General features: G+C 41.9%; 1 protein-coding gene across 3 annotated transcripts in view; it reads left to right on the plus strand.

Moving 5' to 3' along the window:
• The first annotated feature begins 193 nt into the window (after positions 1–193).
• The window catches only part of LOC110524708 (G protein-signaling modulator 2), a 23635-nt gene continuing 8952 nt past the window's right edge, over positions 194–14876 (plus strand). The window contains exons 1-2 of one of the 3 annotated variants that reach the window (XM_036978593.2): positions 194–343; positions 11917–12082. In XM_036978593.2, the coding sequence (XP_036834488.2) occupies positions 12018–12082 (65 nt within the window). In that variant the 5' untranslated portion in view covers positions 194–343; positions 11917–12017. Of the gene's footprint in view, positions 344–11916; positions 12083–14335; positions 14815–14876 lie in introns of those variants that run through there. The other 2 variants (XM_036978596.2, XM_036978590.2) reach the window with 2 other exon arrangements.

Here is a 14876-nt window from a genome sequence, read left to right on the forward strand (position 1 = left end):
GAACGAACAAATTGTCTGTCGACATTTATAAAAGTGTCCCGTTTACTTAACGTTTCCATCATCCCAGTCGTTACTTTTAATGTGTCAGGTAATTCATCCGCATGAAAAAGTATGATGGAAACATGGTTAGTGTAAAAATTAGGCGTGGCTTAGCTTCAAAATCTCTATAACGCCATTGGCCAATGTATTTTTTGGGGGAGGGGGAGATAAATAAGGAGGGAGGATTTTTTTCTACTATAGCAAGGTCTTTGCTAAAAATCTACTTGAAAACAATAAATAGCATTTTGCTGTTAGTTTTCTAAAGTCTAAACCTCTTTGAACGGTGAATCTGAATACACTTAAGGTAAGTTTGTTTAGGCTACTATGTGCCAGATGACTCCACGTATGACAACTTTTGCCTGTTAACTTTGGGGCACATAAATATATATGCACGGAAAGGTAGGCGAAATACATGAATATGTAGACTACTAACATTTTTTTTTGCATTGTCTTTCGTATGTTGTAGTCTACTGTCCTGGGCCCGTTTTAATATTCCATGAGCCAGGGGGATCAGGGGGATGGATTTATGTCCCTAGAGTTGGGAAATGTGTGATAGCAGTGCAGAAATGATAACTTTCTCTGTGTTATCACTCTTTCTTTCATCCCCCCATCCCATACATTTTGCCCTATGTCAAACAATGTCAGTATACAAGATATTGCTCAATTATACCCTTTAATCAGGTGTCATTGGAAAACTTACATTCAAAGCTATCCATCAGACACATTTTCAGAATGTTCAGGTAAACAGAACTTTGACTTCTAGGGTACATATCAGAATTACCTGTATAAATGGCTTTAAAAAGAAAACCCTGATACGTTTTAAGCGTTGTTTGACAAGTTCTGAAATGTTGTGTATTCTAAATCATTATGAACATTTTCAGATATTTTTGGGCATACTACAATTATATTTCATACAGGTAAGGTAATGAAAAATGAAGTTGTTTGGGTGAATTCTGTGAAAGCCCTGCATCTACAAATATTTTTAAAAACCAGTTCTAGCAGTGTGTGCGCAATTTGGTGCCTCTACCAAATGTTCAGTCGTGGTCAAAAGTTTTGAGAATGACACAAATATACATTTTCACAAAGTCTGCTACCTCAGTTTGTATGGTGGCAATTTGCATATACTCCAAAATGTTATGAAGAGTGATCAGATGAATTGCAATTAATTGCAAAGTCCCTCTTTGCCATGCAAATGAACTGAATCCCCCAAAAACATTTTCACTACATTTCAGCCCTGCCACAAAAAGACCAGCTGACATCATGTCAGTGATTCTCTCGTTAACACAGGTGTGAGTGTTGACGAGAACAAGACTGGAGATCACTCTGCCATACTGATTGAGTTCGAATAACAGACTGGAAACTTCAAAAGGAGGGTGGTGCTTGGAATCATTGTTCTTCCTCTGTAAATCATGGTTACCTGCAAGGAAACGTGTGCCGTCATCATTGCTTTGCACAAAAAGGGCTTCACAGGCAAGGATATTGCTGCCAGTAAGATTGCACCTAAATCAACCATTTATCGGATCATCAAGAACTTCAAGGAGAGCGGTTCAATTGTTGTGAAGAAGGCTTCAGTGCGCCCAAGAAAGTCCAGCAAGCGCCAGGACCGTCTCCTAAAGTTGATTCAGCTGCGGGATCGGGGCACCACCAGTACAGAGCTTGCTCAGGAATGGCAGCAGGCAGGTGTGAGTACATCTGCACGCACAGTGAGGCGAAGAAGCCACTTCTCTCCAGGACAAATATCAGGAACAGACTGATATTCTGCAAAAGGTACAGGGATTGGACTGCTGAGGACTGGGGTAAAGTCCTTTTCTCTGATGAATCCCCTTTCCGATTGTTTGGGGCATCCAGAAAAAAGCTTGTCCGTAGAAGACGAGGTGAATGCTACCATCAGTCCTGTGCCATGCCAACAGTAAAGCATCCTGAGACCATTCATGTGTGGGGTTGCTTCTCAGCCAAGGGAGTGGGCTCACTCACAATTTTGCCTAAGAACACAGCCATGAATAAAGAATGGTACCAACACATCCTCCGAGAGCAACTTCTCCAAACCATCCAGGAACGGTTTGGTGACGAACAATGCCTTTTCCAGCAAGATGGAGAACCTTGCCATAAGGCAAAAGTGATAACTAAGTGGCTCGGGGAACAAAACATCAATATTTTGGGTCCATGGCCAGGAAACTCCCCAGAACTTAATCCCATTGAGAACTTGTGGTCAATCCTCAAGTGGCGGGTGGACAAACAAAAACCCACAAATTCTGACAAACTCCAAGCATTGATTATGCAAGAATGGGCTGCCATCAGTCAGGATGTGGTCCAGAAGATAATTGACAGCATGCCAGGGCGGATTGCAGAGGTCTTGAAAAAGAAGGGTCAACACTGCAAATATTGACTCTTTGCATCAACTTCATGTAATTGTCAATAAAAGCCTTTGACACTTATGAAATTATTGTAATTATACTTCAGTATTCCATAGTAACATCTGACAAAAATATCTAAAGACACTGAAGCAGAAAACTTTGTGGAAATTAATATTTGTGTCATTCTCAAAACGTTTGGCTACGACTGTACAATCCCAAAACATAGCTGCCCCATTACATGGCATTCTATGGCTAAGCTTCCAACATTCTAATGTCAATGGCACAATATGGGCGATTTAAAAAAAAGTAGTTGTAGCAGCGTGCAGCACCAGCTATCACACATTTTCCAACTCTAGGGACATGGATCTTCAAAAAAATCACAGAGACATTGTCTGCCCAAGTTAGCCTGATGACCTCAATTTGGGGGTCTGGCTCATTGACGACAACTGCCGAAGATGTGACACGTTTCCCAAAACACCACTCAAACAACCTGGACTCAGGGGTAGACGTAACATAGGAAATGTAAATCTGTCTCACTCCATTTAGTATCATGTGTTGCAGTTCATATGGTATGTCTTGATTTGTGGATGCCCATCATCCATTTTGTATGATATGTTACAAATTAAAATTTGTATGATATATTACGAATTCCACTAGCGTTAGCTAGCTGTTCCCATAGACTTCCAGTCATTGAGCCAAAAAAAGTCAGCCTCAGCAGGAATATATACAGTGCCTTCAGAAAGTATTCATACATACCCCTTGACTTATTCCACATTTGTCTGTGTCATAGCCTGAATTCAAAATTGATTAAATTGTCAAATGTTTCTCACCCATCTACATACAATACCCCATAATGACAAAGTGAAAACATGTTTTTAGAAATTGTTGCAAATTTATTTAAAATGGAATGCAGAAATATATAATTTACATAAATTCACACCCCTGAGTCAATACTTTGTAGAAGCATCTTTGGCAGCGCTTACAGCTGTTAGAGACTTACACAAAACAGACTAAGACTTATTATTCTTTTCAAAATTCTACAAGCTCTGTCAAATTGGTTGTTGATCGTTGCTAGACAACCATTTTCAGGTCTTGCCATAGACTTAAGTAGATTTAAAGCTGCAATATGTAGTGCCTTAGGAAAGTATTCAGACCCCTTTACCTTTTCCACATTGTTAGGTTACAGTCTTGTTCTAAAATGGATTAAATAGTTTTTCCCCCTAATTCATCTACACACAATACCCCATAATGACAAAGCAAAAACATGGTTTTGAAATCTTATCAAAAATAAATATACTGAAATATGACATTTACATAAGTATTCAGACCCTTTACTCAGTACTTTATTGAAGCACCTTTGACAGCGATTACAGCCTTGAGTCTTCTTGAGTATGACGCTACAAGTTTGGCACACCTGTATTTGGGGATTTACTCCCATTGTTCTCTGCAGATCCCATCAAGCACTGTCAGGTTGGATGGGGAGTGTTGCTGCACAGCTATTTTCAGGTCTCTCCAGAGATGTTCGATCGGGTTCAAGTCCGGGCTCTGGCTGGGCCACTCAAGGACATTCAGAGACTTGTCCCAAAGCCACTCCTGCATTGTCTTGGTTGTGTGCTTAGGTTCGTTGTCTTATTGGAAGGTGAACCTTTGCCCCAGTCTGAGGTCCTGAGCTCTCTGGAGCAGGTTTTCTTCAAGGATCTCTGTACTTTGCTTCGTTCATCTTTGCCTTGATCCTGACGAGTCTCCCAGTCCCTGTCGCTGAAAAGCATGCCCACAGCATGATGCGGCCACCACCATGCTTCACCGTACACTCAAAAGAAAAAGGGCCCTGGAGTATCATTTAAGGGTTCTTCTAATTGAATATGTGGGGTAACCCCTATAAGTTCTTTGAATAACCATTCAATAGATCCTCGAAGAACCTTTTGGTGTTAATTTTTGAACTACCTCCTTCCCCTATTATTAATCATAACAATAACACAATATTTTAGTTCAGTGTTTATTATGATTTTAGTGGCAAAGCAGAATAAAAAAAAGTCTTAAACGAGGTAAACTCGCAGTAGAGCCCCAGGTCCAATGGATATATCCTCTGGCGGGTTGATGTTCTCCATATCCATAGCCAGAATGATTTTGCAGTGTATGGTGAGCGAACAGGTTTCCTGTTATATTCAGAGGTGTAGAGAGGGTGAGTCTGAATCTAAAAATAGTAAATACATATGATTAACAAAACATGCCCACAACAGAATTAATACCTTGGTTTTTGTGTTGAATGTTTCGATAATGGTTTTCATACACATACCTTGTCCATAATGTAGAGGCCTATGGGATTTTCATTGAAGAGGTAAGGGTGGATGGTACATGTGATCTGCGTAACATACCAATACCAATTGACATACCTGTGTATGTCTCCTCGTCTGTATACCTGCAGACACAAAAGTGTGCAGTTCAGTCATCTGCACCCAATACAGCTAGCCTTTAACATAATTCTTATAGCCCAACATATTCTTACCTCTTTGTTGATTTTATATCCATTGAATTGTGTCCATTTTCTGTTTTAGAAAGATTGGCAGAATTATGAAAAGCGATGGTATCATCATAAACAATATAAATTTAGATCATACAAGGTACAAACCTTACCTGAAATTGAGGATCTTTACATTTTTCAGTTAAGTGCTTGCACCTTCTGTCCTTTCAAATCCAAATGTTTCAGTTGGGCAGTTCAGTTCCTGCAAGAACCCCCACAAACTAATGAAGTTCCTCGATGAACCCCACCTCCTATGGGGTTCTTGGTTGAACCTTTTGGGGGTAATTTTAATGCCCCCAAAAGGATTATTCGAAGAACTTTGAGGATCTTAGAAGAACCCTTGTTGAACCTCTAATTTTTTTGAGTATAGGGATGGTGCCAGGTTTCCTAGAGAGGCGACGCATAGCATTCAGGCCAAATAGTTCAATCTTGTTTCTCAGTCTTTAGGTGCCTTTTGGCGAACTCCAAGCGGGCTGTCATGTGCCTTTTACTGAGGAGTGACTTCCGTCTGGTCACTCTACCATAAAGGTCTGATTGGTGTAGTGCTGCAGAGATGGTTGTCCTTCTGGAAGGTTCTCCCATCTTCACAGAGTAACTCCAGAGCTCTGTCAAAGTGACCATCGGGTTCTTGGTTACCTCCCTGACAAAGACCCTTTTCGCCCCGATTGCTCAGTTTGGCCGTGCGGCCAGCTCTAGGAAGAGTCTTGGTAGATCCAAATTTCTGCCATTTAAGAATGATGGAGGCCACTGAATTATTGGGGACCTTCAATGCGGCAGACAGTTGTTTGTACCCTTCCCCAGATTTGTGCCTCGACACAATCCTGTCTCGGAGCTCTACGGACAATTCCTTCAACTTCATGGGCTGGTTTTGGATCTGACATGCACTGTCAGCTGTAGGACCTTATCTAGACAGGTGTGTGCCTTTCCAAATCATGTCCAATCATTTGAATTTACCACAGGTGGACTCCAATCAAGTTGAACAAACATCTCAAAGATGATCAATGGAAACAGGATGCACCTGAGCTCAATTTTGAGTCTCATAGCAAAGGGTCTGAATACTAACAGTACCAGTCAAAAGTTTGGATACACCTACTCATTCCAGGATTTTTCTTTATTTTTTTACATTGTAGAATAATAGCGAACAAATCTAAATATATTTGAGATTATTCAAAGTAGCCACCTTTTGCCTTGATGGCAGCTTTGCACACTCTTGGCATTCTCTCAACCAGCTTCACCTGGAATGCTTTTCCAACAGTCATGCAGGAGTTCCCACATATGCTGAGCAATTGTTGGCTGCTTTTCCTTCACTCTGCGGTCCAACTCATCCCAAACCTTCTCAATTGGGTTGAGGTCGGGTGATTGTGGAGGGCAGGTCATCTGATGCAGCACAACATCACTCTCCTTCTTGGTCAAATAGCCCTTACACAGCCTGGAGGTGTGTTTGGTCATTGTCCTGTTGAAAAAAAATGGTAGTCCCACTAAGCGCAAACCAGATGGGATGGTGTTACGCTGCAGAACGCTGTGGTTGCCAATTTTAGTCAATTGGAGGTGTACCTGTGGATGTATTTCAAGACCTTCCTTCAAACTCAGTGCCTCTTCGCTTGACATCATGGGAAAATCAAAATAAATCAGCCAAGACCTCTGAAAAAAAAGTCTGGTTCATCATTGGGAGCAATTTCCAAACGCCTGAAGATAACCACGTTCATCTGTACAAATAATAGTACGCAAGTATAAACACCATGAGACCACGCAACCGTCATACCGCTCAGGAAGGAGACGCGTTCTGTCTCCTAGAGATGAACGTACTGGTGCGAGAAGTGTTGTTCAACAGCAAAGGACTGTTTTGAAGACGCTGGAGGAAACAAGTACAATAGTGCTCCAAAACCGCCATAAAAAAGCCAGACTACGGTTTGCAACTGCACATGGGGACAAAGATGGTACTTTTTGGAGAAATGTCCTCTGGTCTGATGAAACAAAAATAGAACTGTTCGGCCATAATGACCATTATGTTTGGGGGAAAAGGGGGGACGCTTGCAAGCTGAAGAACACCATCCCAACCGTGAAGCACGGGGGTGGCAGCATCATGTTGTGGGGGTGCTTTGTTGCAGGAGGGACTGGCACTTCACAAAATAGATGGCATCATGACGAGGGAAAATTATGTGGATATATTGAAGCAACATCTCAAGACATCAGTCAGGAAGTTAAAGCTTGGTCGCAAATGGGTCTTCCAAATGGACAATGACCCCAAGCATACTTCCAAAGTTGTGGCAAAATGGCTTAAGGACAATAAAGTCTAGGTATTGGAGTGGCCATCACAAAGCCCTGACCTCAATCCCATAGAAAATTTGTGGGCAGAACTGAATAAGCGTGTGCGAGCAAGGAGGCCTACAAACCTGACTCCGTTACACCAACTCTGTCAGGAGGAATGGGCCAAAATTCACCCAACTTATTGTGGGAAGCTTGTGGAAGGCTGCCCGAAACATTTGACCCAAGTTATTTAATTTAAAGGCAATGCCACCAAATAAATCAAATCAAAATTAAATCAAATGTATTTATATAGCCCTTCATACATCAGCTGATATCTCAAAGTGCTGTACAGAAACCCAGCCTAAAACAACAAACAGCAAGCAATGCAGGTGTAGAAGCACGGTGGCTAGGAAAAACTCTCTAGAAAGGCCAAAACCTAGGAAGAAACCTAGAGAGGAACCAGGCTATGAGGGGAGGCCAGTCCTGTTCTGGCTGTGCCGGGTGGAGATAATAACAGAACATGGCCAAGATGTTCAAATGTTCATAAATGACCAGCATGGTCAAATAATAATAATCACAGTAGTTGTCGAGGGTGCAGCAAGTCAGCACCTCAGGAGTAAATGTCAGTTGGCTTTTCATAGCTGATCATTAAGAGTATCTCTACCACTCCTGCTGTCTCTAGAGAGTTGAAAACAACAGGTCTGGGACAGGTAGCACGTCCGGTGAACAGGTCAGGATTCCATAGCCGCAGGCAGAACAGTTGAAACTGGAGAAGCAGCACGGCCAGGTGGACTGTGGACAGCAAGGAGTCATCATGCCAGGTAGTCCTGAGGCATGGGCCTAGGGCTCAGGTCCTCCGAGAGAAAGAGAGAATTAGAGAGAGCATACTTAAATTCACACAGGACATAAAACAGGAGAAGTACTCCAGATATAACAAACTGACCCTAGCCCCCCGACACATAAACTACTGCAGCATAAATACTGGAGGCTGAGACAGGAGGGGTCAGGAGACACTGTGGCCCCATCCGATGATACCCCCAGACAGGGCCAAACAGGAAGGATATAACCCCACCCACTTTGCCTAAGCACAGTCCCCACACCACTAGGGGGATATCTTCAACCACCAACTTACCATCCTGAGAAGGCTAAGTATAGCCCGCAAAGATCTCCGCCATGGCACAACCCAAGGGGGGGCGCCAACCCAGACAGGAAGATCACGTCAGTGACTCAACCCACTCAAGTGACGTCCCCTCCTAGTGACGGCATGAAAGAGCACCAGTAAGCCAGTGACTCAGACTCTGTAATAGGGTTAGAGGCAGAGAATCCCAGTGGAGAGAGGGGAACCGGCCAGGCAGAGACAGCAAGGGCGGTTCGTTGCTCCAGAGCCTTTCCGTTCACCTTCACACTCCTGGGCCAGACTACACTCAATCAAATGACCCACTGAAGAGATGAGTCTTCAGTAAAGACTTAAAGGTTGAGACCGAGTCTGCGTCTCTCACATGGGTAGGCAGACCATTCCATAAAAATGGCGCTCTATAGGAGAAAGCCCTGCCTCCAGCTGTTTGCTTAGAAATTCTAGGGACAATTAGGAGGCCTGCGTCTTGTGACCGTAGCGTACGTGTAGGTATGTACAGCAGGACCAAATCAGAGAGGTAGGTAAGAGCTTTGTAGGTTAGCAGTAAAACCTTTAAATCAGCCCTTGCCTGAACAGGAAGCCAGTGTAGGGAGGCTAGCACTGGAGTAATATGATCAATTTTTTTGGTTCTAGTCAGGATTCTAGCAGCCGTATTTAGCACTAACTGAAGTTTATTTAGTGCTTTATCCGGGTAGCCGGGAAAGTATTTACTATTATTCTGACATTTCAACTTAATATAAAGTATTGATCCTAACTGACCTAGGACAGATAATTTTTACTAGGATTAAATGTTAGGAATTGTGAAAAACTGAGTTTAAATGTATTTGGTTAAGGTGAATGTAAACTTCCGACTTCAACTGAATATGCCTATAGGTGTAGTTGGCTTGATATTAGAAACTTGAACTCTTTTAACATATTTTTATTGGATTTACTTTCCAGTTCTATAGTTAACAAATGCAATAAATATGTCACTTCACAGAACAAAAGCAGTTCAGACATTCTCATAAATAGTGGTACCTTCCTAGAATATGGGAATTTCCTAAGATTGACATAAATGTTCAATCTTAGGAAATGTATGTTACCTCTCCTGCAGAGGATAAGTTCATTAGAGTTACCAGCCTCAGAAATTGCAGACCAAATAAATTCTTCACAGAGTTCAAGTAACAGACACATCTCAACATCAACTGTTCAGAGGAGACTGCGTGAATAAGGCCTTCATGGTTGAATTGCTGCAAAGAAATCACTACTAAAGGACACCAATAAAAATAAGGGACTTGCTTGGGCCAAGAAACATGAGCAATGGACATTAGACCAGTGGAAATTTGTGCTTTGGTCTGGAGTCCAAATTTGAGATTTTGATTTCATGGTCTCCGCATGTGTTTTTCCCACCGTAAAGCATGGAGTAGGTGTTATGGTGTGGGGGTGATTTGCTGGTGACACTGTCAGTGATTTATTTAGAATTCAAGGCACACTTAACCAGCATGGCTACCACAGCATTCTGCAGCGATACACAATCCCATCTGGTTTGCGTTTAGTGGGACTATAATTTGTGTCTTCCGCATTTAACCCAACCCCTCTGATTAAGAGAGGTGCGTGGGGCTGCCTTAATCGACATCCACGTCTTCGGCGCCCAGGGAACAGTTAACTGCATTGTTTAGGGGTAGAACGACTGATTTTTCCCTTTGCTATTATTCTAATGAGCTCCTCCCCAAACGGACAAATTTGTTTGACCGGACCAAATCTCTACCAATCATAGACGTCTTATGTTTCACGTTTAGTATATTCGCTAGCTAGCAAAACATACAAGCTAAGGACACTGCACTGACTTGGCAGCTGTTTCATGGAAACTAGCTAATCCATTGTGATTTAATTAAAATGTCCAATACTAGCTACAATGGTTTACTAGCTTAGAGGAAGTGTTTAGTGTTGTGTGCATTGCATTTGTACACTTAGCTAGCTACCATCCCATAGCCTATAAAATGTGACTGGCTCATCCATGGATGTACAGAGAAAATGCCCTATTTGTATCCACTTTTTTTGTTTGCTCCCCCAGATAGGGGTTTGTGCATTCTGATTGGCTCATAGTCAAGTTGTTGGCCAGTGACAAGCATCGCAATTCTACAAGAAGAATCATCACTACCAGGGTCAGCACGCAGCAAGGACTGCTTTTGTTCTAGCAAGAGAAAGAACAGCCTCCCACTGTGATAAGTACATAAGGCAGTGAGATTCTCTGTGTGTAACATGCTTTACAGAGGGTCAAGGATCATACCCCCAAGGCATGTTAACCTCCCATGTTATTGGTAATGGTAAGACATTAGCATGTCTTGAGGGTGTGATCTTTGACCCTCTGTAACTTTCTCAATCATCATTATTCACGATTAATTCAGGATTGTCTGTATTCATAGTAGCACCCACATTTAATGTAGAGATGTTTAGAAACATTATATTCTTATCATACAAGCGACTACAAAATGGCAATACATTATTTACCATTCATTTATCTATTGGGCACAAAATAATCTGAAACAACGTAGAGTCACAAACTTAATATAGTAATTTTGTGCAAGGAATATGGAACCAAATACTAAACTTTTGAATACTTTATTTATACACTTTTTTTAGGGGTGTTAATATTTTTGACCACTAACTTTTTGAGAGAGAAAAAAAAAAACTTTTTAAACAATCTCTTTCTCTGAGCAAATATTAGTATAAAATAATATCCCAAGTTTTTTGAGCATACAATATAGAATTATTTATTTTATACAGTCATTGCCCACTGGGCACACACTGGAAATTGCGTTGAACCGACGTGGAATATATGTTGAATTGCTCATCTTTATCAAGGTTGTCAATCATTTCGGAATAATTTTGGGCTTGAAGTGACAAATCCGAACTGCCCACTTTTGCAAATCCGTGTGAATGTGGTGTCTTTTCCTATTATAAATTATTTTCAGCCTACATTTCGTTTCAGGGCTGGGTTTTATTTTAATGTTACCACCCACCAGCATGTCATTGTTTAAGACTTTTTTCTATTAGATGTTTTTTAAGACCCCTTTTCTAACTGTGTGACCAGAAATCAAAGCCTTTGCTTTTTCCAAATTTTTAGGATGAAAAATGGTTGAAAACATATCTATGCCTTAATTTCCCCAAAATATAGACTCTTATCTTTCATTTGACACCATTTGATATGCTCCTATGAACTTCACATGTTGGTGCTCATGGCTCCTTTTACATGGAAATTACCTTCACCATTGATATGTCCAGCTGATGCAGCTTCTGGCTACTGTACCTGTGTCAGTGGGTCAGTGTTGCTATGGTGCTGCACATGGAGAATAAGGCCTTGCCTTCACCCAGCATCTTCAGTTTCCCTCTAATGGAACAGAGATGGGTAGATCGAGGGTGATTGAGAGATGGAGAGTGGAACAAGTGAAATGAGAGAGGGGGAGCTTACTTTACCTGTGCGAGGTCTTTGTTCCCTTGTAGAGTATTTGTGTGGGGTATTTGTATCACTGTGTCTCTTGCCCTCTGGCACTCACACAGCAGTGGCTTCATGACTTCCTTTTGAATTTGTTTACATCTGGATTAGATTTATTTAAGCAACTGAATTTTATTTCTCCCAGATGGTTGGTTGGGATCCCCCACCGTGCTCTACAGCTCTCTTTTTCCCCAACTGGTTTTAATGTGGATCACATAAGGACTTCTCTGCTTGCTATGCACCCAAATGGACACCAGTGTTTCTCTGCTAAGTGCGCAGGACAAGCAGCAAGCTCTTCATGACCGCCACAGGTATGTGTGTTCTCTCCTCTCGTTTTGGGCATGTAACTATGCTGCCCTTTTTGGAATGTTGAAGACTTGCTGCTGAGTGCTTATCAATTAAAGGGATCTGCAAGCAGGAATATTATAACAAATTATACCATAGTCTAATTCAAGAAAAAACTGTGTTCCCAGGGCAGTAGGGAAGGAGTATACTAAAAATCATATCTGGCGTATTATCAAAAATGTATTGTGTTTATTTGTTCAGTGTATTTTGGTTAATTCAGTGTTCAGTCTGTGTTCCCTGTGGTGACAATGACAGGGGTGTTCTCAGTCTCAGTAAACCTACCCCCCAGTGGGAGGCCAGTGATATGGAGCTGAGAGGCCTGCTGGAGTAGGCAAAAGAGGCCTGGGTTGTAAGCAGTGTCTCGTTCCTGTCAATATTTAATAGCAGAATGAAACATTAATGAGAATCCTCAAGCGATTGACTTGCTTTCAAATGTCTATACAGTTTGGCTTCTGTCCTCCACAGCGCACACTGTGTGAACCCAACCACACATTGGTGGGAACTCTCCATTTTGGAGCGTGTTTCTGAACGGAAGAATATTTAAAAATGTATACAATTGTCATTTCACAGACCGGTTTTCCTGGAACATAGGCCTAGTCTGAGAACATCACTTACCCTGACAGTCGAATACGTTGACATGTGTTGACAAACAGCCTTTGAGGTTTTTGGTAGAAAGCCATAGGATTCCCTGGATTGGATTCAATCCTATGTTTAAACTCCCATATCATATAGATTGCATAGCAACGCCTCTTTTGCTTGTAAAAATAGCCCGCCTCATTTCATGGGAGTAAAGATCCAGGTCAACAGACAAATAATCTCATGTCATCGCCATGTCCTTGACTGAAACCTTAATTCAATATAGCCTAACTCAGAGGCTTGACCTAACCAGTGCCTGGTCAGTTGGGGTTGTGGAGATTTGATGCCAATCTGTCCTTGTGAAAGCTCATTTGTGGACATAGTGGTTGACCATAGCATACACCCAAGCCAAGGGCACCTTGGGCCAGGACAGTCATTAATGAGTTAATGCACTAAATACACACAAGTGGATTTCTACAGATTTGCTTTATTTACCTGATTGAAGGATAAGGAGAGGGCTACAACTGCATTGTGGGAACAGGGAACAGTTTTTACCATGTTCGATATGCTGCTGTAGTATCTGACTTCATGATATCTGTGACTTAAGCCTTGTTCACACTGCAGGCCTTAATACTCAAATCAGTTTTGTTTTTCAAATCTTTTTTGGACTAATGACTGTCCAAACAGCAAGTTACAAATTACCAAATCGGATTCATGTGTGTTCAGACAGCAGTCGTTTGCTGACAAGTCTACGCTAGTTGTCATAGTAACGAAGGGTGTGTGCGCAGTGGTGTAGACTGATTGGTGGTGCTTGTGCTTCCTATCGTTCAGAAGTTATGTAGCAAGCTAAGGTGACAATGCCTGCTATGGACATTTCTCAGTTGCTTTGATGTTCACAATCATAGGGTAAGAATAATTTTAAAGCCTTAAAGAATAAGATCATCCAACTTTCAAAATGAGTCCTAGCTAGCTGTTTTGCTTTCTAGCACATTCACTCATTTGTTTGTAAACAATTAACAAGCTAATTAGCTACCACATGTTCTTTTCAAACTGGCAACAGAGTGGCTAGCAAGCAACAAGATATACCAAATAACAATCTAAAAAACACTTGAGGGCAAATACATCTGATTTTGACCTTCAGACACAAGTCACATGGCCAGGAATCAGATTTGTATCAGACTTCAAACCACCTACAAAGGTGGTTTGAAATGTGGCTTGTAATATCCTATTCCATGTGCTTTTTGTCTGTTCAGAATGCAGGAAAAATAACAGATTAGAATTGGATACGCAAATAAATAGGATGAGTCACATTCAAAGTGCCAATGTGAACGCGGCTAAAGAGTCCGACCTCACTGAATCTCATGTACGGGTTCACTGCATCTCGTCTCTTTATATTAAGATCTGTTTCAAGACAATAACATCTTTCAATAAGTCCAGTATTATGGCTAACTGCTTTATTGTGACACCAGTAAAAAGGAGTGAGTTTGACAGAGTGCATTAGTCGTCCCCGGAGCCACTTAGTAGCCCCTGTAATTACCTCTGAACATGCTGGCTAATGAGATGTGACACACACCAGCCGGTGGCCCAGATGAGGAGGGAGGCTGAACCAGAAATGCAGCCGTCGGCTTAGCCCAGCTTACTGTAGTCACTACAACTCCTGAACCCATTATTGTACGTGAAAACCTAACGTTACCCGGAGACTGAAGCCCTGACTGAACTGTCAACAAAATATTTGACAGTCTGGACATCTAACTGGGAGGGGTCAGGAATCTCTGGACAGAAAGCAGTTGTAGCCCAAAGTTGTGCTCTTATGCAGTTTGACGCCCGGTTTGAGGTGGATGTCTGCTTTACCTTTTTTAATTTTCTATTTCAGAGAGACTGTTTTAGAGACTGTGTCGTTGGCGGAGAGTCTTACTAGGGAGAGGAGGTTTTTTGGCTGTGTCTGGGCTGGCTAACAGGTCACCGTCCTCGGTATGTGTCAGCACGCAAAACGACAGCAGCTGAGTTGTCTCACCCTGAAGGAGCAGGTCTCGATCATAGCCAGTGACAGAGTGATCGAGAAGCTTGAGATGTCCATCCTGTCAAAGGTTCGAGAGTGGGTGAGGATGAAAAGAGGCAGCAGGTACAGTACTGTATGTTGTTTACAGGTACAGTACTGTATGTTGTTTACAGGTACAGCACTGA

The sequence above is a fragment of the Oncorhynchus mykiss genome, chromosome 5, assembly GCF_057628025.1.
Source record: "Oncorhynchus mykiss isolate SJ-2025 chromosome 5, ASM5762802v1, whole genome shotgun sequence".
NCBI lineage: Eukaryota > Metazoa > Chordata > Actinopteri > Salmoniformes > Salmonidae > Oncorhynchus > Oncorhynchus mykiss.